The sequence below is a fragment of the Lynx canadensis genome, chromosome A1 (genome assembly GCF_007474595.2).
Source record: "Lynx canadensis isolate LIC74 chromosome A1, mLynCan4.pri.v2, whole genome shotgun sequence".
Taxonomy (NCBI): domain Eukaryota; kingdom Metazoa; phylum Chordata; class Mammalia; order Carnivora; family Felidae; genus Lynx; species Lynx canadensis.
The window spans coordinates 235,335,993-235,361,488 of record NC_044303.2 but is presented as its reverse complement, the minus strand read 5'-3'; the positions used below and the strand labels follow the sequence as shown (position 1 = coordinate 235,361,488).

Here is a 25,496-nt window from a genome sequence, read left to right as displayed (position 1 = left end):
ATTTTATAAGAATTGTGTAAGGGCACCAGTTGGTAAATACCAGAGGGCTGTCACGGCAGGGATACCCGGCTCCGTAAACACATTTGCACACAAGTGCTTACAAACGGGCCGTCGATCATGCCAGGAAGACTTTCCAGCCTGTGCCATCGTGTCCCAGGGTGTCTCTGGCTACAGGAGGTGTTGTGAGGTGTCTCTGGGAAGCGTAGTCCCCACCTCTTCTCTTCAAGACCTAGAGCATCACCCTCGGTGCAGGGACAGCACCATCAACAGTGACCCGTGGTGTGGGACAAGCCTGCACCGGTGTCCAATGAATCTGGGCTCCCACTGTGCCCTGGACCCGGGGGGAGGGGGGGGTCAGGAGGAACCCACTGCCCCTCAGCACCTTCCCTACCCCTGGCTGGTGTCCCATGGTCTCCTCTTCTCTTCTCCAAGCCTATGCTCTTCCACTGGGTTCCTGGAAGGGCAAGGAAAGAAGGGCTTCTGTGGCCTCATCATCACCGAGAGTCCCCCGCTCTGACAACTGCACAGCTCGGTGCAGAAGCCAGCATCATCAACAAGTAATGAGAGCAATAGAAACACAGTAGCCAACAATCCCGAAATTCTGAAATCCACAATTAAAAACTGGAAAGTTCTGCAACTGGTATGTTGGTCCCAGGCCGACTCACCACTAGGGGAACAAGAACCCGCCAGGATCGGAATGGCGTGTGCTCCAAGGCAGAGACTGCGGAGAAGCAAGGAGGGCGGGCCGTGACAAGACCCCGGAGCAGAAGCAGGAGGAACATCTGACCAGCGTTCCCTCCAAAGGGCTCCCCTCGGAAGAGACGACCCGCGTTGCATGGAGAGCCATGCAGGACAGTTGTTTAGACGTGAGTTCCTTGTTTCACACGTACCTTGTTCGTTTCATCTTCTAGCAAACTTCTTTTCTCCCCAGCAGAGGGGTACTAATTAGTGCATATTAAGCACCTATTAATGGCGCTTTGCCTACTTGGCCCTCAGGCATTGCTGAAAATGCAGACCTGGGTCCAAGAACCAACTGGTAACTGGGTTTAAAACCCTAGGAGCCAATTGTCCCACGATTCTACACCCTTCCCAGCCCACCCCACCACCATGCTTTTCAACCAGGGGCCACGAGCACACCAAAGGGACAAAAAGCACCAGGGTAAAACAAGGAACACTTTCCGTGCCAACAATGTTGCTCAAGGCAGACAAATTTTAACTTCTTTTATTTAGAGCAAATGCAAGCCTATTAAACTAGACAGTATTCATTATTCTTTAAGTGAGACGAGTGATGATTTTTCAAAAAATGTTCTGTGGAAGGTCTTTTTTTTAATTCACTTATTTATTTTGAGAGAGAGAGAGAGAGACAAGAGGGGAGGGGAGGGGAGGGGAGGGGAGGGGAGGGGAGGGGAGGGGAGGGGAGGAGAGGAGAGGAGAGGAGAGGAGAGGAGAGGAGAGGAGAGGAGAGGAGAGGAGAGGGGAGGAGAGGAGAGGGGAGGGAATCCCAAGCAGGTTCCATGCTATCAGCTCAAGAAACCTCGAGACCAAGACCTGAGCCAAAACCAAGAGTCAGATGTTTAACGGACTGAGCCACCCCGGTGCCCCCTGAGGCAGATCTTCTATCCCTGCTTCCAGACCAGGAATCCAGGCCAGAGTCCTTCTCCGCTGTGAAGAGAGGCTTTGGTGAAAGGGTCCCAGGACACTGAGCGGCGGCGGGCCCCCTCTCGCCCAGCTGCAATGACCCTGCACGCTGAAATCCCAGTCCATCTGTGGGCCTGCTGTTCCTCCCAGAGCCTCTCACCAGTAGACCTGGAAAGGTCCACAGAACTGGGCTCAGGCTGCACACGATTATGCTTTTAACTTCCTCTCCGAGTACCATGCCGTGTTTGTGCTCACGGGGACCCCAGGCCAGCTCTACAAGTCTTCCTCCTCAGTGACATCTGGCCTGGACTCGGCGGGCAGCTCCGGGCTCAGCGGGGCTCTCTCACGGACCTGAGCTCGGCTTCCGGGTCAGCTGGGGACTGGCCGGTCCAGGGGGCCTCCGCTGGGTAGGCCAGTCTACACCACGAGGTTCTGATCCTCCTGCACACCAGCCCTGACCTGCCCACGACGGCAGCCGGGCAGGGTTCTCAGGAGACCGCAGAAGCGCACACGGCCCCGTGAAGCCCGCACTTGGCAGTGACACGGCACCACGTCCGTTACCGACTGTCGGTCAGAGCAAGTCGTGAGATCGGCCCAGATTCAAGCAGGAGAAAAACAGACGGTACCTCCTGACAGAAGAGAGCGGACGTCACACTGCAGACAGGGAGGGGAATCATCGCTGCCATTTTTTGCAAACATGCAGCGTTTTCTCTTCCCATGTGCTTCCATCCAGAACCTCTAGATCACAGCTTCCCAGGAAGCTTTACCCATTCCCAAGGACGCGCAGTTGGGGGCCCCACAGATGGATGCGCACACACGTGTGCATGTGCGTGAATGTGTCTGCCTAAGAAAGAGAGTAGGGGTTTCAGCATCATCTGCAAGAATGAAGCATCTGTAAATTGCACTTCGTTGGGTGGAGGGTCCGTGCATCTCTTATATTCCCTACCACCGCCAAAACACGTCCTCATGTCGTGTTCTGTTTCCTTTGCCAGCAGCTGTCGTCTTTCTCCTTTCTTTTTAATTCACTCACCAGCTATTCCAGCTCTATGTAGCCAGAAAAACAAGGACCATACCAGACAGCTCAATAGACAACATTTAATATGGGAAACTGTTTACAAAGATGTTAGAAGAGATAGAAAACCAAACCATGAGGCAACCCAAGGATTGGCTAAAGCAGGAGAACCCTCCCCCGGGATGGGAGGACTACCAGAGAGAGTCAGAGGTTAGTGGAGCCCAGAGGCCAGGTCCCCTGCAGGAGCTGGGTCCTCAGGAGGGGCCACAAGGCAAAAGCTGGAACCACAGCCAGCACATAGCAGCTGCCAGAAATACCTCCTGGGGTATTTCTGAAGAGAGAGGAGAGGGTCCAGGGACACCTGCTGGGGCTGAAGGGAGGGGAGAGGGTCCAGGGACACCTGCTGGGGCTGAAGGGAGGGGAGAGGGTCCGGGGACACCTGCTGGGGCTGAAGGGAGGGGAGAGGTCCTGGGTCACCTGCTGGGGCTGAAGGGAGGGGAGAGGGTCCAGGGACACCTGCTGGGGCTGAAGGGAGGGGAGAGGGTCCAGGGACACCTGCTGGGGCTGAAGAGAGGGGAGAGGGTCCTGGGACACCTGCTGGGGCTGAAGGGAGGGGAGAGGGTCCTGGGACACCTGCTGGGGCTGAAGGGAGGGGAGAGGGTCCTGGGACACCTGCTGGGGCTGAAGGGAGGGGAGAGGGTCCTGGGACACCTGCTGGGGCTGAAGGGAGGGGAGAGGGTCCAGGGACACCTGCTGGGGCTGAAGGGGAGGGAGAGGGTCCAGGGACACCTGCTGGGGCTGAAGGGAATGGGAGAGGGTCCAGGGGACACCTGCTGGGGCTGAAGGAGGGGAGAGGGTCCAGTGGACACCTGCTGGGGCTGAAGGGAGGGGAGAGGGTCCAGGGACAACCTGCTGGGGACTGAAGGGAGGGGAGAGGGGTCCTGGGACACCTGCTGGGGCTGAAGGGAGGGGAGAGGGTCCTGGGACACCTGCTGGGGCTGAAGGGAGGGGAGAGGGTCCTGGGACACCTGCTGGGGCTGAAGGGAGGGGAGAGGGTCCTGGGACACCTGCTGGGGCTGAAGGGAGGGGAGAGGGTCCAGGGACACCTGCTGGGGCTGAAGGGAATGGAGAGGGTCCAGGGACACCTGCTGGGGCTGAAGGGAGGGGAGAGGGTCCAGGGACACCTGCTGGGGCTGAAGGGAGGGGAGAGGGTCCAGGGACACCTGCTGGGGCTGAAGGGAGGGGAGAGGGTCCTGGGTCACCTGCTGGGGCTGAAGGGAGGGGAGAGGGTCCTGGGGCACCTGCTGGGGCTGAAGGGAGGGGAGAGGGTCCTGGGACACCTGCTGGGGCTGAAGGGAGGGGAGAGGGTCCTGGGACACCTGCTGGGGCTGAAGGGAGGGGAGAGGGTCCTGGGACACCTGCTGGGGCTGAAGGGAGGGGAGAGGGTCCTGGGACACCTGCTGGGGCTGAAGGGAGGGGAGAGGGTCCTGGGACACCTCCTGGGGCTGAAGAGAGGGGAGAGGGTCCTGGGACACCTCCTGGGGCTGAAGAGAGGGGAGAGGGGAGAGGGTCCTGGGACACCTGCTGGGGCTGAAGGGAGGGGAGAGGGTCCTGGGACACCTGCTGGGGCTGAAGGGAGGGGAGAGGGTCCAGGGACACCTGCTGGGGCTGAAGGGAGGGGAGAGGGTCCTGGGACACCTGCTGGGGCTGAAGAGAAGGGAGAGGGTCCAGGGACAGCTCTGGGGCTAAAGAGAGGGGAGAGGGTCCGGGAACACCTGCTGGGGCTGAAGGGAGGGGAGAGGGTCCAGAGACACCACCTGGGGCTGAAGAGAGGGGAGAGGGTCCTGGGACAGCTCTGGGGCTGAAGAGAGGGGAGAGGGTCCTGGGACACCTGCTGGGGCTGAAGAGAGGAGAGAGGGTCCAGGGACAGCTCTGGGGTTGAAGAGAGGGGAGAGGGTCCTGGGACACCTGCTGGGGCTGAAGGGAGGGGAGAGGGTCCGGGGACACCTGCTGGGGCTGAAGGGAGGGGAGAAGGGAGAGGATCCAAGGATACCTGTTGGAGCTGAAGGGAGTGGAGAGGGTCCAGGGACACCTGCTGGGGCTGAAGGGAGGGGAGAGGGTCCTGGGACACCTGCTGGGGCTGAAGAGAAGGGAGAGGGTCCAGGGACCGCTCTGGGGCTAAAGAGAGGGGAGAGGGTCCGGGAACACCTGCTGGGGCTGAAGGGAGGGGAGAGGGTCCAGAGACACCACCTGGGACTGAAGAGAGGGGAGAGGGTCCTGGGACAGCTCTGGGGCTGAAGAGAGGAGAGAGGGTCCAGGGACAGCTCTGGGGTTGAAGAGAGGGGAGAGGGTCCTGGGACACCTGCTGGGGCTGAAGGGAGGGGAGAGGGTCCTGGGACAGCTCTGGGGCTGAAGAGAGGGGAGAGGGGAGGAGGTCCAGGGACACCTGCTGGGGCTGAAGGGAGGGATGAGGGGAGAGGGTGCAGGGATACCTGTTGGGGCTGAAGGGAGGGGAGAGGGTCCAGGGACAGCTCTGGGGTTGAAGAGAGGGGAGAGGGTCCAGGGACAACTCTGGGGTTGAAGAGATGGGAGAAGGGAGAGGGTCCAGGGACACCTGCTGGGGCTGAAGGGAGGGGACTGGGTCCGGGGACACCTGCTGGGGCTGAAGGGAGGGTTGAGGGGTGAGGGTGCAGGGATACCTCCTGGGGCTGAAGAGAGGAGAGAGGGTCCAGGGACAGCTCTGGGGTTGAAGAGAGGGGAGAGGGGAGAGGGCCCGGGGTCACCTGCTGGGGCTGAAGGGAGGGAGAGGGTCCTGGGACACCTGCTGGGGCTGAAGGGAGGGGAGAGGGGAGGGGGTCCGGGGACACCTGCTGGGGCTGACAAGCAGCAAAGACACCCTGGCTGCTGCAACCCTCCTTCCAATGCCGCCCACGGGCCGACCCAGGCCAGGAACCTGGCTGTGCACAGGGACAAACCACCTCGGTGGCTCACAAGGAAGGCCTGCTTCTCACTCTGCTCCAGTGCCCGTCACACCTGGGTCTGGGCTGAAGAGCAGGTGTGCCGTCCTCATGGCAGACAAGGGGGGGTCAGGGCGGGTCAAGGACCACCAAGGAGGCTGTGCCGGGCCCTGGAAGGGCCCACACTTCACGGGACGACGCCAGTCACGGGGCCCAGCCCAACACGGATGAGAGAGCTCCGTCCACGCAGGGTCCCCATCAGCCCCGTGGCGGTAGGCCAGAGAGGTATTCCTCTTGCAGAAAGTGCAGCTGTATCAGTTCCCTGTGGCTGCAGTAAGAAATCAGCACACGCTGAAAACAACACAAATGTATTTTCTTACAGTGCTGGAGACCAGAATTTTGAAATCGGTCTCGCTGGGCCAAAGTCAAGGAGTCGCCGGGGGTTCCTTCCGCAGGCGCCAGGGGAGAATCCCTTTCCTGGCCTTTTCTGCTTCTGGGGCCACCCACACTGTCTGGTGTGCGGCCCCTCCCTCCCATCACCCCAACCTCCTACCTCCATTGTGACTTTCCCACTTCCTCCTCTGATCTCCTGCCTGTGCTTCCCCCATAAGGACACTTATTGTTACTTTGGGCCCACCTGGATCATCCACACGGCCTCCCCATCTCATGATGCTCAACCTAATCCCAGCGGCAAAGTCCCCTCTGCCGTACAGGGTAGCATTCCCAGGTTCTGGGGGTTGGGATGTGGTGGACGTTCAACCACCACAAGCAGCACTAGCTCGATCCACCAGCAAGGGGTCTGGAGCGATGCAGGGTGCAGGGACCGGGCTCCCGCACCAGGGAGCACAGCAGGGGAAGGGCAGGGAGGTCTTCCGGAGTCTCCTCCCAGCCTCTTCTTTATCAAGAAACAGTCCTTGCGTGCAGGGGGGGGCTCCATCCCACCCATGAAGGGAAGAAATTCACAGCTCCTCGCCTGCCGAATGAGCTCATGAACGGTCTGCTGCTAAAGTCTGTGCAGCCCGGTGTCGGACTCTCGGACAAGGGAGATAAACAACGGTCATACTTCAGGTGTCCTACCTCGTAACACATTGTGTTTATTAACACACTGGCTAAGAGCTCCAGCTCCAGAATCCATCTCCTTGAGCACTATGATTCCTACAGGCTGTCACTGGAGGCCACCTCGGTTCTACAGGCAGGTCACAACATGGCCGTTTGCATAGTCAAGGCCAGTGGAAGAAAGAATGTCTTTCACACCAGTCTGCTTAGACGGCGTCTTAGATGATGTTATGTGGTCTGGGAAGGCACGTGTCCTCTCCCTGGTTACACCCTATTGGTTAGGACTCACATGTTCCACCTGCACTCAGGGGAGAGGGGATTACACACGAGTGTGACTCATTGAGAGTCATCTTAGGGTGTATCAACCAGACAGAGAGACAGAGAGAGAGAGAGAGAGAGAGAGAGAGAGAGAGAGAGAGATGATAAATAGATGATTGATAGATGATAGATAGCCCATCGATATATAATAGATGATTGATAGATGATAGGTGATAGATAACCGATGGACAGATGGATGGATGAATGGATGGATGGATAATGGACGGATAAACAGTTGATAGTTGATAGATAGCCCATCGATATATAATAGATGATTGATAGATAATTGATAGACGATAGATAACAGATGGACAGATGGATGGATAGGTGAATGGATGGATGAATAATGGACGGATAGATAGATAGATGATAGACAATTGATAGATGATAGACAGCCCATCGATATATAGTAGATGACTGATAGACAATTGATAGATGATAGATAACAGATGGACAGATGGATGGATGGATGGATGAATGGATGGATGGATAATGGACGGATAGACAGACATACGATAGATAACAGATGAATGGATGGATGGATAGGTAGATAAATAGAAGATGGATGGATGGATGGATAGATAGATAGAAGTTCACTCAAATGGAAAGTTACTGAGAAGACCCCAAAATACATTATATTGGAACTGTCAGTAGACACACGGCTATCTTGTTCCAGGGAGAGCAAAACTGAAACCATCAGAGGAAAGCTGCAGGCAAACACACTTGGTCACCACATAAGAGAACTTTCTGACAATCCAGGGTTCAGAGGTGGAAGGAGGGGGTGGCCTCGGGACGGACCAAGTTCTTCCCTTGGTGCTCACAGAGAGGCCCTGGGGACACTCACGCTCCTCTGCAGAGGGTTCTCGGCAAAAGCAGTCGTGGTACCTACCGCCTGAAGGCCCAGGCTTCTTCCAGCTCTAGGTACCAATAACTTTCCGTCTCCAAAGTTTTGAGAATGGATTCCTTCAAAACTAAAGGGACCCCGGCCCATCAGAGATACGGAGTTTAGAAGGCATCACGGCTTTGCGGGACCCCGGCAATGGTGACCATCTCTAACATTTTAGCCCTGGCTGGGAAGGCAGCAGCCAGGGCATAGTGAGACGGCGCATGGGTGGAAGACAACGGGGGAGGAGTGATCCACACTGGGGTCACTGACACTAGAAATCAAGATCAAGAAGAAGGAAAATTCCAACATCTGGTCTTCAGCTGAAACCGAACAGACGTTTAGAGAACTGAGAGGAGCTTCGGGTAAGACATACGTAGTTCAAGTTGCAGCGACTGAGAGGGGAACCTCAAAGTATCTCAGATCCGTGTCATTAACGGCCCTCGAGGAAGACACGGGCACTGAGAAGCTTGCTCGCGGCTGGTCCGGTGGCAGCGCGTTCCACGTCTCGTGCCCCGCGGAAGCCTGGGGACGTAGGCACAGGATTTCGCCTCTCATGAGGCCCTGGCCCAGGACCGGAAGCAGTCTCTCTCCCTGCTCCCTCTCCGTCCTACTCCTTTACCTTCCGCTCCTACGGCTGGGATTGCTCACGTCTTCACGGCAATCTTGAGAGACGACATCCCAGCATCCATCCCAGAGCTCTTCTTGCAAAGCCCAACTGGACCTCAGCCTCCTCCGTCTCAGCGAGCGGTTCCCGAGGGCTCCATCTGCCATGACCCCCCCCCCCACCCCACTCCAGGGGTAGGAGCCATGTGCCGAGAGGGTGGAGTGGACAGGGGCTGCAGGAGGCCGGTCGTGGGCTGCCCACCTCAGAGGACATCTTCGGGGACAGGCGGCCGTCCGGTCAAATGAGGTGTCCTTAGAGGGCAGTGTCCCATTTCCAAGTGTGTGGTTACAGATCGGTGCCGCTCTGCTCCCAAAAGAAACGGACCTCTCCCGGCTCCGTGGTGCCAGCAGGCCGCTCTGAAAGGCCACGCGCACGGCGTGTTCCTGGGCTGTCCACAGCCCGACCGGCGCGTACTAACTACACGGCCAGAGCCACACCAGCAGCTACAGAGGAAAAGGGCTGTCCGCGGAAGGACGGCCGCAGCCGGCTCTCCAGCTTGGGGCAAGGCAGCCCAGCTCCAAGCCAGTTCCGCCGGCCTGGGCCCTTGGCCGGGACTCAGCTTCTCCGGATCCGCTTCCACGGCCAAGTGGGGAGGACACGACCGTTGTGACAATAACCTTCCTTCAGTGTCAGTGTCCTTCTCTTCCTCCTCCTCGCCCTTCCTGGGAAGAAGGCGTCCACATGCACGGACCTCTCACCTGTGCCCTGGGTGACCGTCTGATCCACAGCCCATTCCTTGCAGACGTCACACAGATGGGGGAAGGAGCCACCAGGTCCGAGAGCATCACTCTGGGCCCACGGGGCCTCCTTCATGTCAGACCCGCGCAGGGTGCCCGGCCATGGGTCAACCAAGGCCAGCTGGCCGGAGGAAGGCCAAACGGCGGGGGCGGACATGGGTGAGGACAGAGGACTGATAACAGAGTGGTGAGATTCAGCCATTTTTAACCTTGGGTGGCTTGAATCAACACTGCGCCTCTCATCACAAGAACACCGGGGGAGGACAGCATACTTTTCCCCCGGCAGGTAGGGGCCCCTCCATGGGCTGTGAACCCAATTTAGTGGATCACCATTGCTTCTGGGAAGAGAAGGAGAAAGAAAGGAGGGGAGGGGAAGGGAGGGGAAGGGGAGGATCGGGTAGGTCAAAGCTCACACGTATGGCCAAAGTAGGTATGATTCTGTGAAGCTTTGGGTAGCTGGTCCTGGAAGGGGATGTAAACTGTATTTCTGACAGATGGGTGCACTGAAGCTATTTGAAAGCAGAAACGGACGTACTGACCTTGGCATGAGCCAGCCAAGTGCACACAGAGCCACCCTTCCCCTTGTGCCAACCACAGCCTCCGAGCCACACAAGAGTCGGGGCCAGCTTGTTCGGGGTCTGCATCCCTCCTCCCCAGCCGGCCTCCTGCATGAACGTGGACGCCTGTGTCTGGAAGGCGAGAAGGGGACACATCTCTGATTTCCTTGGCCGGACACGGCCATCGCTATGGGGCCTGCACCTCCCCAAGCACTTCCAGTGCTCCCGGGACCCACACGTCCCAGCCCGGGGAGATTTTCCGGACTATTTGGGGGATTAAGGGAGCGAGCACGCACATGACCTCAGCACACATACACGACCGCTGGAAGGACACCCAGAAAACCTTGAGCTTTGGAGGTCTGCCCGCCTGTGCAGAGGGTCCGGAGAACTGGTGCTCAGCCACTCGGAGGTCAGTCCCGGCTCAGGGCTTCCGAGCTCCACGCTGGGAGACCTACTCGGGGCCTCTCTCTGGCTAGCAATCTGGCAATAATTATGAAAATGTATATACGTGCAACTCCCCTTCAAGAAATTAATCTCAAGGGATACCCTCCGATGTCGTCGGTGCTGAACAAAGGTGCATCCTGTAGTATCTGTGCTAGAGCTGAGACAGAAGGGCCCAAGGACCACCCGACGGAGACAGTGTGGGTGCTGGGCAGCGCATCCTGGGGACAAGGCTCTGGTGCCAGCCTGAGGTGGCCCCACACATGCTGACAGGAGGGCATCTCCAGAGATACTGTAAGTAAAAACAGTGAGATGCTGAACAGTGTATATAACGTGATCCTGTTTGTATTTTTTGAAGTTTGTTTATTTTGAGAGAGAGAAAGAGAGCGCGAGCAGGGGGGCGGGGGGGTGGGGACAGAGAATCCAAAGGGAGCTCTGTGCTGACAGTAGGGAGCACTTCGCGGGGCTCAAAGTCACGACCCGTGAGATCATGACCTGAGCCGAAGTCGGACGCTTAACTGACTGAGCCACCCACACGTGCTTCTGTATAAGCAGAAGCATGAACGTGTACTTAGAGCATCTGTGGTTGCCGGGAAGGTATCTGGATTTAATAAGCTGGGGGCTGGAATATGCCATTCACACCGTACTGTCTGCATTTTTCAAGGTGGAAAACAAGCACGTGAGATAACAGCGCTAAGCACGCTCTCTGATTTCGCTTGCTGTACACTTGTACAAACAAGACCACTGAAGCTTAACACGAGACGCAGGAAGAAAAACCGGTCCGGATCGATACCGCGTGGCCCGCCTTCTCTATGTGGGGAGGCCGCGATGCTCTGTGCGAAGAGCCTGGCTGCACACTGTGCACGGTGAGTAAACGGTTATTAATAACAGTAATGACGGCCTCCATTTGCTCCTGCAACACCATTGGCTTCACCGTGGGGCAGGATATACGCTGAAGACGGGCCTTCGGCTTTCCACTCCCATCTCGAACTTAAAGAGGTCAGAAGACAGTTTACATAAAAGGCCCATCTCCTGTTCTGCTCTCTGCCGGGGCCCCAGCTGCTTCCTTTGATTAAATTCGCCGACAGCCGTGTTAGCATCCCTTTGGGACACTAAACGCTCCCGTCTGCACACACTCGCAAATTCATAAATGCCTCGGCACACACGGGATGCCCACAGGCTACAATACGTGCACAGGTCCATGAATGTGGGGCCCCGCCCAGTTAACCGAAGGGTCCTGCAGTGTCGCCTGGGGTAGCACACAGAGAGGGCGGGAAGGGAGGACGGGGCGGAAAAGACCAGTCTCTCCTTCATCCTGAGCGCATCTCACACTTGGCGCCTCCCTAGGAGGGCAGCTGAGACGGTCTGGACAGAGCTCAGGGCCTTCTCCAGAAGAAGCGGGGCAGGGGTGGGGCTGGAGGGCAGCAGACCCTGCAGGAACCCAGCCTGGAGAAGGGAGAACACAAGGAGGCGGGAGAGGTGACGGCAGATGTTGGGGAGAAGCGGGGAACCTGTGGGGCAGCGGGCTCTCAAGAGGCCGATGGCTGTCCCCGCGCTCCCCAGGCCCCCGCTTCCCCTCCCCTGCCCCCTCCAGCTGCAGGAAGCTTTAGAACCACGGGGCACCCAAGGCTCTTGCAGCTCAGGGACCCGGGGCTCCTCCACCTGGCCTTGGAGGACCAGAGCCAGCACTGGCCGCGGCGGCCTCTGGAGCCACTAAGAAGGACCACACGGGCAGGGACGACAGTGAAGCCGGGTCAGAGGCGTGACAAGGACCTGGGGCAAGGCACTGCCGAGGCCACTCAGCTCCCTGGCGAAAGGAGAAGTGGGTCACAGGCTCCACCTGCTCTTGATCTCTGGCGTCCAGATTATCCCCCGGCGCCCGGGATGAGCCTGGGGAGGGCCCTGCGTCCTGCCCCTTCTCCTTCCACACGCTGTCCACGCAGCGGGAACACACGTAGCTTTGTACCTTCGGCTCATAATACAAAAGACACCACGCGTGCACCAAGTAAACTAAACTTGAAACACTCCTAGAGCTGCATCTGGGATCTAAATTTACTTCCACGAAATTTAAGGTTTTGGCCTTAAGTTACCCCTACAAGTAAGCTTCTGCGGAAAAGAATCGACGTCAGCACCTGCTACCTGGAAATCCAGGTCTCATGTCCTGAATGTGCCAGAAGGGGCCCTGTAGGTCACCTGACAGCTCCCTTTCCCAGTCCCCTCCCTCCTGGCCTGCCTCTGCCCTACAGGCCGTAAAAGCTAAGATCTAGATCCCCTCGCCACCCTCGCGATTCGGGGTGCCCAAGAGACACCATCCTGGCCAATGAGACGCGGTACAAGCCCCTCAAGGAGACAGTTCCTCCAGAATGAAATGGCGAGGCCTCCGCAGTCGCGGTCTTTCTGTCACCCTTTGCCCATTCCTCTTCTACGTTCTCCCTGCCTGGAATGCAGTCGCTGTGCCCGGAGGGAGAGCAGCCATCTTGTGATGTGAAGGCAAGACCATTTGCTACAAGTGGCATTGACAAAGGTGTATCGCTGTGGAGCCTGGTTAATGCTTGGGAGGGGCTGTAGCTGCTCTGGGCAGACAACTTCAAATCGCTTGCCACGGGAGAAAGAAATCTAAGCCCCATCTTTTTTCACAATTGTTAGCTGAACCTTCCCTAATTTGCTGCCTACACACCTGTAAGAGTGATAGAGGCTAATAATGATGGCAACCAAATAAAACTGTAACAAAATGAAAGCAATGAAATTATACACGCACACACGTACATAATTATTTTCAATGTATATTGCAATTATCAAATGAGATAAGTTATACAACATTGTAAGTTTTAAAGCATTATTGGTGCCATTATTCTACCTAAGATTGCTCATGCCCTAAAAGCCTTTGAAACTTGAAAAGACAGTGAACAAAGTAAATGCCTCTGGGTCCTAGTGAGAAGTCCCAGCCCAGGTGAGACACCATTCCCCAACAAAAATGGAAAGGTGGGAAAGCCCTCCTGAAAGAGAGATTCTCACAATCCAGCTTCTCTCGCACACGAGTCCCTTCGTTTACCGGGCAGTAAAAGGCCTCGCAGACTGTAACTCGGCCACAGAACCTGAGACCGGACTGCAGGAGTCAGAGCAGAACACGGGTCAGGGCTGCGGGAGGAAACGAAGCCCCAGAGCCCACAAAGTCCCAGCAGCGGCGGGACACGGGAGGGACGGCCCCACCTATCTGCTGCTTAGCGGATTTCTGATTCTGCACCAGACGATGCTATAAATAAAGCCAGGAATAAATATTCCGTCAGCACATCCCTTGTTTCCTCAGCCTGTGTGTGTTCAGCTGCAGAGCGAGGCTGGCCTCCCTTCCCACCCTCATTATCCTAACGGTGCCCCCCCCCCCCACCAAAAATGGCAAAGAAGACAGCTCTTGTGCCCCCCATTGGTCTGTGCCCACCTCGAGGAGCAGTCTGTCTCCCTTCTGCCCAGACTGCGTGTCTAGGCTGGAAAAGCTCCAAGAAGATAACAAAGGACCTGAGTCTTGTCTTCTCCAAGCAGGCTGTGGTTGCCCGCGGTGGAGATGCCATAGGACCACCCTCTTCCTCCTCCTCCCCCTCCCCTTCCCCCTCCTCCTCCTCATCCTCCCCTTCCCCCTCTTCCTCCCCCAACCACCCTCTTCCTCCTCCTCCTCCTCATCCTCCCCTTCCCCCTCCTCCTCCCCCAACCACCCTCTTCCTCCTCTTCCTCCTCCCCCTCCCCTTCCCCCTCCTCCTCCCTCTCCCCTTCCCCCTCCTCCTCCCCTCCCCTTCCCCCTCCTCCTCCCTCCTCCCTCCCCTTCCCCTCCTCCTCCCACCCCTTCCCCCTCTCCTCCCCCTCCTCCTCCTCCTCCTCCCCTTCCCCCTCCTCCCCCACCTCCCTCTTCTTCCTCCTCCTCCTCCTCCTCCTCCCCCTCCTTCCCCCTCCCCTCCTCCCCCCCTCCCCCTCCTCCAGCCAGTGTAAAGCACCCCACTGCATGGACGAGCTGGGTGTGATGGGCAAAATAATCAGACAGTGGCTCTGGGAACCGAGACTAGCAATCAGACTAAGTAAAATTTAACAGAGAAATCGTAAAAGTGCGTGACTCTTTATTGACTGATCATTATCGGTCAGTTGGTCTGTAGATGGATAGGCTGTCGTGTCCCAAGCACAGAGTACACGGGTGTGTCCCGGCCAGCTCAGCTGCTGCCAACAAAGCACCACAGGCGGACGGCTTCAACCTCTGGCATCCGCTCCTCACGGCTCTGGAGGCTACTGGTCGGCAATGGGGCTGCCGAGGTCGGGTCCTGGTGCGTTGTAGACGGCCCCCTGTCCCCGCCGTGTCCCCACGTGGACTTTCAAGCCCGCCAGCGTCCTTCCTCTTCTTCCTCCGGTGCCATCGATCCTATTTGATTAGGACCCCACACTACGACCTCACTTAACCGTACTTCACGTCCTCGGAGGTCCCACCTCTAAATACAGCCACACTGGTGGTTAGGACATGTGAATTTGGAGGGGGTGGGGACTCTATGGACGTGTATACGTACATGCATGCGTGTGTCTGTATACACACGGTGCTCGTGATGCATCACACAGTGTAGAAACGCAGGCGGGCACACACGTATTTGCACGTCTATCGTTAGACCGACGGGAACCCTACGGTTATTATTTTGGCCACCTCTGTGACTTAGGGGCCACCATCTACACCGAATTGCAGATCTGGGCCTGGAACACCCCGGTGGGGTTCCTTGAGGTCCCTGCTCCCTGCGTGGCTCTTCCAGAGCCAGGACAGACGGTGCCTTCCGTGTGGCACGGATCGGGGACCACGGACCACGACCGGCACCCGCCGCCCCGCCCACGCCCCTCCTGAACAACCGTCCGAGCACATTCCCCTCCATGCCAGCAGCGAGAGTGGCACCGGCCGGGCTGGGGGGGCTTCCAGGTGCACGAGGCAATCGGAGTTCCTGCAAACAGAAGGCATTACTGGCTGCACAGGCCGGCAGGCACGTCCCCACCGCGTCTTTTCACTCCTCCCTGGGAGCCCCGGCCAAGTCCCGCCCACTGTCCCCAGCACCTCTCCTGCAGCACACCGGTCCCCTCACCGGTGGCCTCTGAGCACAGACCCCCTGGGGGGTACGAGATCCCAGGAACACACCTTCTGTCCCAGGTTCACTAACCCTCTCAGCGGGAACGAGAGAGGCCTCGCGAATGTGGTCTGAGGGTGAAAGGAGACAGGACAGTCAGTGATTGATCGCCATCAGCCATCCCTGCCACCACGCAGGCTTGGAGGGGCAACAGCTTCGTTTTCTCCGTGGGGTCAGTGACCACGTGCTCTCGCGCTCCCAAAGTCGGCGGCAGCCAGATCCCCTCCGCAGTGTGTGTCTGGAGGCCAGCCCTCTGCCTCAACGCCTGGCACCGTGGGGCGGCCTGATGTGGGGCGGGCAGGGCCACCGGGGTGCCCACACACCCAGGCCTCCACAAGGCTCCCGGTGGGATGGGGCAGGGTTCCCGAGAATGCCTCCAAGCGGTTCATCTCGGACACCCCGAACCAAACAGACTTCACCTCCTTTGGAGGAATCGTTTTTAAGTCCAAGTTCAGCTCCTGAGTCCATGTGGTGAAAACCAACCCTCCAGTGCAAAGACCAGAAGGACAGGGCTGGCCCCGCCCCTCCTTCTCCAGCCCCACAGCACAGGCCATCGTCAGCCGGCCCCCGACGAGGCTCGTTCCCGCCCCACTGATACTCAAGGCTGCTACCACGTCAGGTCAGTAACAAAGCTCTCTGCTCCTGAGCAGGCTTGGGATTAGAGGTTAGGCTTGGGACGGCACTGTGCCACCATTCAGTCCGCTTGTGACCCAGACGGTTCCTATGCAGGTGGCCCTCCCCTCCCGTCACTGGTGGAGGAGGCAGGATGCCATCCCGTGCACAGATGGAACTAAAGCCCAAAACGACGGCCGGTGGTTTAGAGCTGTCTGTCCTCTGCCTGTACTTCCAACGTGGTTTAAGTTTGTTTGTTTATTTTGAGAGGGACGGAGAGACTGCAGGCAGGGGAGGGGCAGACAGCGAGGGAGACAGGGAAACCCGAGCAGGCTCTGCACGGTCAGAGCAGAGCCCAATGCGAGGCTGGATCTCACAAACCCGAGATCATGGCCTGAGCCGAAATCAAGAGTCAGACGCTTAACCGACTGGGCCACCCAGGCGCCCTCCAACGTGTCTTACAATTAAATGGACGTGTGCGTCCCGTCACTCTGTGTTTGCAGCGCACTTACCCAACAATCGGAACCCATTTTAAATGTCTGCTTTTGGAGGCCATACTCACATAAAGGACCGGTGGGAGCTTGCACGGCACGTGCCACCAGAGAGGACGCGTCCTCCGCTCGGGAGAAGGCCGGCGGGCTCCGCACCCAGATGAGGAAGTGTGGCTTTGGTCGCTTCACGCTACCGTTCCTCCCGTGGGCGTGACACAGAGCTCCCCAAGGCTGCCACGGAGGCTGCAGTGCCCTTCCAGAGCCTCCGTCCTCAGGATCCCAAAGCTCCCCCAAGCTGCAGCTGGGCTCCAGTCACTGCCTTTTCACACACTGCCTTCCCTCGCACCCCCCGCCCCGGCCCCAGCACACCTGCAGTAGTGCAGTCGTCGCTGACATGTCTGTGTCAATGCACGTGGCCACGTCCGTCTGCATCTGTGTGTACGTGCTTGTGTGTGTGTGTGTGTGTGTGTGTGTGTGTGTGTGTGTGTGTCTGGATCTGTATGTGCCTGTATCTGGGTCTCTGTAACTTCCACCACCGTCACCCACAATGCTGCTTCCTCGTCACCAAACCATAATGCCTGTGTCTTCCTTTTTTGCACAACTTGGTATTTGCTTTCAAAACATAGAAAAAGATCTTACGGAAGAAGGAAAAAGTATCGTTCTGTCTCCACCTAGACACACACAGCTTCACCGTCTTCGCCAGCCCGCAGCTTCAAACTCAATTTGTGGCCCGTGGCCCCGGGTGACAGGGGCTCATCAGGCAGTCACGCAGGCAGCAGCCCGCTTTGGGCAGATCTGGGGGTGCAGACACGGCAGCCCCCCAGCAGCAAAGCCAGGGCGCTCGACGGCCGGACCTGCCAAACAGGGCACCGTGTGGGTGAGTGGTGGCCCCAGAAAGGTGTGTCCCCTTGGACCCCGTGAATGCCACCTTATTTCGAATGTCTTCGCAGGTGCGATTAAGGTTCTTAAGCCCAGCAGCAAACGTCACTGGGAGAGACGGGGGAGACACGTGGAGAAGACAGGCCCGGTGAACACAGGCGCAGATCGGGGCAGCGCTGCCTCAGGAGCACCCGGGGCCACCAGAACCCCGCGGGAGGCAGGGAAGACCCCCCCCCCCCCCCCCACCGCTGCCGACACCTTGATTTCCGGTCTCTGGAACCAGAAGCTAAACCTCCATTGTTTTGAGCCACCCGGTTTGTGGCGCTCTGTTTCGGCAGCCACACAAAACTCCCAGGGCACAGGCAGACGTTCCGGAGCAGGCCCCTGTGCTCAGTGCTCATCCCACTCCAAGGATCCCTCCTCACGGCCGCTGTCCTGCCCCAGGAGAATCGCCCGAGTTTACGAGGAACCAGGCTCCCGGGACCTGCACATCCTGCGGCTGAAAGGCGCAGCCCTGGGCCATTTCACTGATGTCCGTGAACCCGCCTCCCTCAGGATGGTACACCCTCTAGGAAACCGGCTGCAGGAAATCACAATGCTGCTCTGTATTTTTTAATGTTTATTTATTTTGAGACAGAGACAGTGGGAGAGCATGCAGGTGAACAGGGGAGGGGCACAGAGGGAAAGGGAGAGAGAGAATCCCAAGCAGGCCCTGCACGGTCAGCGCAGAGCCCGACACAGGGCTCAATCTCACAAACACTGAGATCGTGACCGGAGCCAAAACCAAAAGTCAGACACTTCACGGACTGAGCCCCCAGGCGGCTCCAGAATTCTGCCTGGAGAACAAATTGTATGAATATTACTCACACTTTGGGGGAAGCAATAGTTGACGGTTTACAAGATATACTGTACTACACTATAAAATGTTATAAAAATAACTGCACGAAATACATCATATAAATACTTAAAGGCTTTATTATGTGCTTACGTCTAATCGAAATCCATGTACGGTTACACTGAACGCATTCTTTATGCACCATAACTGAAAATATAAAACACAAAACCAACTCAAAGTATTGCTCAAATTAAAGCAATTTTTCTTTGTTTTAAGGTGTGAAACCATGGTAAAATGGAAAAGAAACAGCACATAAAAAGAAAACCATTAGGTGGATTTTTAAAAACTTAATTTAACTATTATAGCGAATATTCCCGAGACTACTCTGCTGTGGACAATTAAATGCATCGCACTCAAAGACGTGCGATCCCCAGCCATTTGAAAGCTCAGGGACCGAACAGACGCACATCAGGGACAGAGGGGCAGCCGGGGGCACAGCTCTGCCAGCCCTCCGGGCCCCACCGTCCCCCAGGGCCAAGGACGAGGACAGGGTGGCTGGAGGACGGGCCCGGGAAAGCCGCACTGGTGCCGCGGTCAGTCCCAGCCTGCCTGAAGGTCACAGCGACTCACACAAGACCAGGAGGGTCTTCAGAAAGCAGGACGGTGAAGTTAGGAAGGGGGGTGGTCCTCCCCTCGGATGCTTCGATATTTAGCCATGTCTTCAGGGAATACTTTAGAAAGTTCTTGAATCAACAGGCTTTTAAATTTCTAAGAAGAAAAACATACAGCATCAAAGTATCTTTGTTGGTGACCCGTCACCCAAGTTGCAGACTACTTACTCCCCACCCCCCAAGCCTCAAACTCAAAAGAACAGAAACTGTGCCTTCCCTTTGCATAAGCGGCCGTCCACACTGCCTGCTCATGACCCGGCTACGAGCAATGCCTATGAGCTTAGAACTGTGTTAGAGGTACGTTAACAAACTATCTGAGAGAGGAATCCATGAGCACAACATAAATACTTCAACTAGAAAAGCCCCTCCTGTGAGGTGCCAGCCACACACGTGGAAATGACTTTTGCAGACAACACACGTAACGGGAATCCTCACACAATATTTAACTAAGCAATTATTAACTCAAACCACGTCAAACTCGCTGTGTGCAAACAGCTTGATCAAAGCTTTCGGAGCACCTGGAAACCTCTCTACTGAAAATGCTGCGGCTTCTTGATCCTACTTATCCGCCTCACACTTGTTCTAATCCGGTCTGAAAAGCAGCGAAGTACCTGCCAGCATCTGAAAGCCTTTCCTTGAGAGTCACACTGAAAGGCAGCTCTACGGACACGAGCAGACCTCACACATGTTCTCAAGGGACACCGCACCTCAACACAACCACCGTCTAAGCTGGAACTCGGGCAAGGTTAAACACACGGTCCGCGGGGCAGACGAAGGCCACGGAACTGCGCCACAAGACCCGCACAGATCTCCGATGATGGAGACGGATGCGCGCTGAAGGTCACAGTCCCCATGCGTCACCGCCCGCAGGGATCCCCACACTGTCCGCGGCGCTGGAGTCGACCAGGGCAAGGCCAAAGTGGGAGCCGAGCGCACACGGCCCACAACCCGTCCACTCGCTCACAAGGGCACCGGCCACCACGGCCTGATGTCCTGAGGGCGACGCTGAGCTCAAGGGCAACGCACCCCAAACTGACAAAACAGGAAGGAAGCTGCGGGCACCACACAGACCATCACAGCAGTGCCACGCGCAGGGCAGGCTACCCGGCACCAGGACGGCTCACCGGGGGAGACGTTAGGAAGCCCGGTGACCCAGGGCACAGGTGACAAAGTCGTCACGGTCATCCAAGCAGGGCCTCTCTGCTCCTTCCCCGCGCTCAGCCACAGAGCCCTGGGCCCCGAGCCCCGAGGTCACCGCATGGCCATCCCCGCACACACGAGATATCGGCCTGGCACTCAGTGGGCGCTGGGCCCCAGCAGGGACACAACGCTTGTCCCCAAGGTGCTGGAGCCCAGGCTGCCATGATGAGATGGGAGAGGAAGGGAAGAGGGGCATCCTCCTCAGGCGCCCCCATGGAAAGGTTGGTCCCCAAGGCCTGAGGAGGAGACGCAGGCTGAGCCCCAAGGACGGTGGGTGCAGAGGACAGGCCAGAGCTCCAGAGAAGGCCGCGCGAGAGGGAACAGGAGGGAGGGGGACATGAGGCCGGGCAGCCAGGCAGGGGTGAGGAGTGGGTGGAGGCGGGAGCTCGCAGCACGAAGCCAGCACGCACGGGCGACGAGGGGACGGCGCAGCGCGGGAAAGGAAGAACCACGCACCCCAATCTGAACCACCACTCAGTCAATGTAAGTTAAAAAAAAAAAAAAAAAGCCCCGCATATTTCACGTCCAAGATGCATGGAATTTTCTAGTTCTCATCAAAGCAAAGAACACACAGAGAAGGGCTCTGTGGAGCGCTGAGGACAGGGGCCACAGCACGAACGGGCCTGGAGCCAGGCGCTGGAGACAAGCACTGAACAAGGAGCAGGGAATAAAGGTTTCGGAACCTTCTAAGCCCCGGGACCATCATTCCAGGAAATGGCAGAACAGACGGCATCAAAAAGCAGCAAAGTACAAACCTGCAGTTGGTCTTACGCCAACGGCTGCCCGGTGACAAGGAACCGTCACGAGAATTCGCCTGGGCTCTCCTAAAAGGCAGGCCGCCACCGGCTGCGTCCCGTCCCCCCGACCAGGCCCTCCACTGCTCTGTGTTACTTACCGCCCGTAACACACAGAGGTCTCAGCTGTGCCACCGTGTGAAATAGTGCACGTTTTACCACGTGTGGAAAGGAACAAGGTCTATCGGCCAAATCTGCTCTGTAAGGATCTCTTCACATTCGGACCTTAGTTTGTGCTCACAAGCGCCTTACCTTCATGGTGTCGATCTTGCCTTTCACCTGTTCATTCCTGGCCAGGGCCCTCTCCAGGCACTCTTTGGTGTAGAGTTGGGGGTTTCGGCCTTGATCTATGTATCTGGAGACAGCAAACACCTCCATTAACGTTCTCCTGGCTGACACCTATTCTCAGTTTTCTCAGGGAGGGAAAGGAGCGAGCGTATACAACTTCACACGGCCTTGTATGGACGAAACAGTGCCCGGGAACCAAGTGAATCAGGATTCTTACATTTTCGCAAGTATAGATGATTTGATCTATGACTTCTAATAGCGCGACTGACTCACGCAATCAAGCAATGACCAATTACAACCCAAGCGAGTTTCACATCCTCAGCGTTTGCTCTACTTCAGTTCCCTTGACCCTCACAATAACCTGTAAGGTCAGGCAGCTCTCGACAAAGAGAGGACCGACGTGAGCCAGGGTTTCAGGCTGGGGAGGGGAGGGGTTCTCGCCAACATGTGGCCTCCACTCCGGGGCGGGGGGGGAGGGGGGGCAACCCCATCAGTCCCCGGGGAATCCCTTTGCAGAGGAGCCTGGCGCTGCCGGAGCATGGGGGGGGGGGGGGGGGCGTGCACGGGGCAGCCCCAAGATTACACACAAACTGTTGTACCACTTTTGGGGGGCAGGGGCCCTGACACACTACTTCCCTAAATACACCCAAGTAACATGAATTTAACAGAGGGATTCTCTCCAATTGTTTCTATATTGTAGAGCTGTTTTTGAGATTTCTGACACTTGTCCCCAAGATGTCTTCATTCCCCTGCAGACACCAGCCGTGGGCCACGTGCCCGCTTCCGTACCTTACAGACCTTCATACCCTTCAGCTACACTAATTACTCATTACAAAGGAAAAGAAATCACGGCCACGAAATCCAATTCATGCTCCAACAAAAAAAACTGTCACTTCAGAGATTAAAAAAAAACAAAAACACTGTTCAGTTACTGTTAATGGCATAAAAACTGGCCTTTGATTATGACAGAGAAAAAAATCAATACATCACACGTTTTAGAAATTCCATTTTATTGGAATGTTTTTGAAATGATGGAATGAAAGAAGCCAAGTTAGGGTTAGTTCTGAACAAAACACATCCAATTCTGAAGAAAAACACCTGACAGGCTCAAGTGTCCGAGACAAGTAACTGTCTCAACAGCAACAGCGTTCGGATGGGGCTCTCCGTCCAGGCCCGAGGGCCAAGTGCGCTCCCGTGGACACATCAACCCCCCAGTCCCGGAGAGAGGAGCACGGGTTACAGTTTTCTCTCTGCCACAGTCAGTGTGCCTGTCTGGAAGCGTGAGCTACAAAAGGCCCCTGAGACCCCGGAAACTCCTCCCACATCGTGCATGTCAACGGACAGTTCTCACCTGCTACTTGTTAGAGCTCAGAGGCCATCGCGGTCCCAACGCCCCGGACGAATCTCAACCGTCCCTTCTGCCCACCGGCTGTGGCCGTGGCGGCCCAGGCCGCACCGCCTGCTGCCCATACACAATTAGTCCCCATCCCTTTCTCTCACTGGCCCTTCAGAAGGCTGGGGCAGTCACCCAGCATCTGGCCTGACATCCATCCCACACATTCACGGCCAGAACAGCACTAATGAGGACACTTCAGGAAAAGCAAATTAGCCTCCACGTTCCTGCAATTCACAGACAGGCAGGCAGCCAGCCACCGTCCGGGAGCCTAAAGCCGTAACACACGCACGCGGAGAACAGAACACGCTAAGAACACGCAACACCATGGCCAGGGAGAAAGGACAGGGCCAAGAGCAGTAACAGTGCAGCCTGTGTGTCCCGTCTATGTGGGCAGCTCCTGAGCCGTGCTGTCACGAGGCCCTGCATCTCTGACCTTTCCGCGATGTTAAAATGGTAACGTTTCCCTTAACTGTCCAAGGAAATCTAGTGACTCAACATTTGCAGTTTTAAGGCCAAAAGGACTGACATGCTCTTGCCATCAATGCTGGCTCCGCCTCCAGAGAGAGACGCTGCCTGGCAAGAGACGTCGGCTCTGGGCGAGGAAGGACGAGTCCAGAATTTTTCTCTTAACTCTGACACTTAGGAGCCACACAGCCCGACACAGTTACTTACCAGTTCTCTCACCTGTAAAATCAGTGTGATAAAACCTGAACTAAACAAATCTGTAACTTTATTTCCTGGAGGCATTCTCTGGGCCACGCCTAGGACAGGCACACACAGCTCTCCAGCAGCAAACAGTGAACAGCCTTCCCAATTTCACTTGGTCTAAGAACCTTATTCCCCCCCCCAGAGCAGATATTTGCCATCTCCTAAAATTAGCACTCCCAGTGCAGCCTGAAAGACATCACACCAAATTACTTCTCACGCTGTTTCTGCCTATAGTTTTTGTTTTATAACAGCCCGAGTAGAACTTTTTATCCCTCAAGAAAAAAAGCGATATGGACTTTTGAGAGCCTATGGTGTTTTTCACATATTTAATAAACCTTTACTCACATGTTAACTCTTTTTCAACAATATGTAGATTTTTTTTTTTTTTTTGAGTTTTTAGTCCCATTAAAACACAGGCTCCCTGAAAGCAAGTAATTTTCGTCTATCTTCACTGGCTTATCCCCAGCACCTGTAATGTGCTAAAAGCCAGTAGCTGAAGGAGTCATTATAGCATCATTAAACAAGAATTCTACTCAAATGAAAATCAAGAATGATACTTACTCAAAAACTTCTAAAGGCACAGTAATGTCATGAAGCTGCTGCCTGCACTTATCAATATCCTGTAAGCCAGTAACGATAAAATTCCTGGGGGAAAAAACAAAAGTGGGCCATGTGGTTAATTCACATGACAGCAGGAACACCACCCAGGCGGCCAACTAGAACTCCACAGGAGACAGAGCTCCTTACCCCAACAAGGCGCATGGCTCTGTTTAGCTACAGAATTCCTAGGAAAGCTCTGGAGTTGGAGAATACCCTCAGGTATCTGACTTTCTTCCTTTTTTCATGTATTTATTTTTGAGAGAGAGGAGAGAGAGTGAGCGCACTCAGGGGAGGGGCAGAAAGGGAGGGGACAGAGGATCTGAAGCAGGCTCTGTGCAGACAGCACAGAGCCAGATGTGAGGCTTGAACTCATGAACAGCGAGATCATGACCTGAGCTGAAGGCAGACGCTTAACCACTGAGTCACCCAGGCAACCCTTGACTTTCTTTTCTAAAGTAGAAACAGCCAATACGGGGGGACAGAAACCAACCCTTTTGAGAATCTGATGAAAACTATCAATCTTCCCTCAAAAACAATTACCCTGACTTCCACCTGGTTTTGTGTGCAATTTCAGAGAACACATGGGGCAGCGGACTCCCACTTAAGAGCCCATCCTCCGAGTCTGGGAGTAAGAAAACCATCCCTGGCTGGTTCAATCTCAGCCTCCTTTTGGAGGCTTCAGAGATCACCAGGCTAGTCCCCCCGCACTGGGTTTGTAACGCTGGGTTGCAATTATGTTGGATGTCTGTACCCCCTATAAAGCCGAGCCCTTCATCAGGACATTCTATTCTGTTCGCGTTTATTTGCCTCTTGTTCATCCCCGGGCCTAATACCATGGCCAGCACGGAGCTGTTGCCAAAAAAGTTAATAAACGGTCTGCAACCTTCCTCACCACCTCCGCCATCCAACTCCTCCACATTCAGGCCTCCGCAGCAAGTGGTTTCAGACCCCTCTCCTTCCGGGGCTCAATCCGGTGCACTCCCCCGTGAAGTCCGCCTCCCGTCTGGGGACGGGGACAGAACTCCCCAGGAGGGCCCAGGAGAAAAGGAAGGAGTCACACGCGCTGGAGGACAGGCTTTGATTATCAGGCCCAGAAACTGCACAGTCGGCCCATGGTGACGTCTCCAAATGGGCCCCCAAGAAAAGGTTGCAGCAAAGCAGAGCGGGAGGGGGGAGGGCCGGCAAGAGGCGGCGGCGAGCCCGCCCCGGGCGCACAGCCTGGAGCGAGACCAGGCCCAGACGACGGCGGAGAGGGGCGGCTCCCGGCCAGGCCCCGGCTCCCCCGCGGCCCGGCTCCCCGGCTCCCCGGCTCCCCGGCGCGACTCCCGGCAGACACCGCCCCGCCAGCCCCGGCAGACGCCCGCGGGCTCGGGCCGCCACTCACAGCTTCTGGTTGAGCCCGGCCTGGCTGCTGGGCTGGAAGTCGCTGACGATGATGCCGAGCTGCCGGATGTTCTCCACGAACTTCTCCAGGTGCTCCTCGAGGTGGTCGAACTTCTCCGCCATGGCCCCACAACAAACACCGCCCCGCGCGTGGTCCTGCTCCGCCGCTTCCTGCTTCCGCCCGAGCCCGCCGCCACTTCCGTTTCCTCCAGCGGCAGGAGGCGGGGTCTGAGGA

The 25,496-nt window shown here is 56.6% G+C and overlaps 1 protein-coding gene across 1 annotated transcript; it reads right to left on the bottom strand.

Moving 5' to 3' along the window:
* Positions 1 to 18,343: 18,343 nt before the first annotated feature.
* Positions 18,344 to 25,449, bottom strand: MED10 (mediator complex subunit 10). Its single transcript, XM_030332851.1, has 4 exons — positions 25,263 to 25,449; positions 23,840 to 23,923; positions 21,139 to 21,241; positions 18,344 to 18,989 (listed from the first exon to the last, which is right to left on the bottom strand). Exons 1-4 carry the CDS (start codon positions 25,382 to 25,384, stop codon positions 18,891 to 18,893), a joined length of 408 nt encoding a protein of 135 aa, XP_030188711.1. The 5' UTR covers positions 25,385 to 25,449; the 3' UTR covers positions 18,344 to 18,890.
* Positions 25,450 to 25,496: the final 47 nt, after the last annotated feature.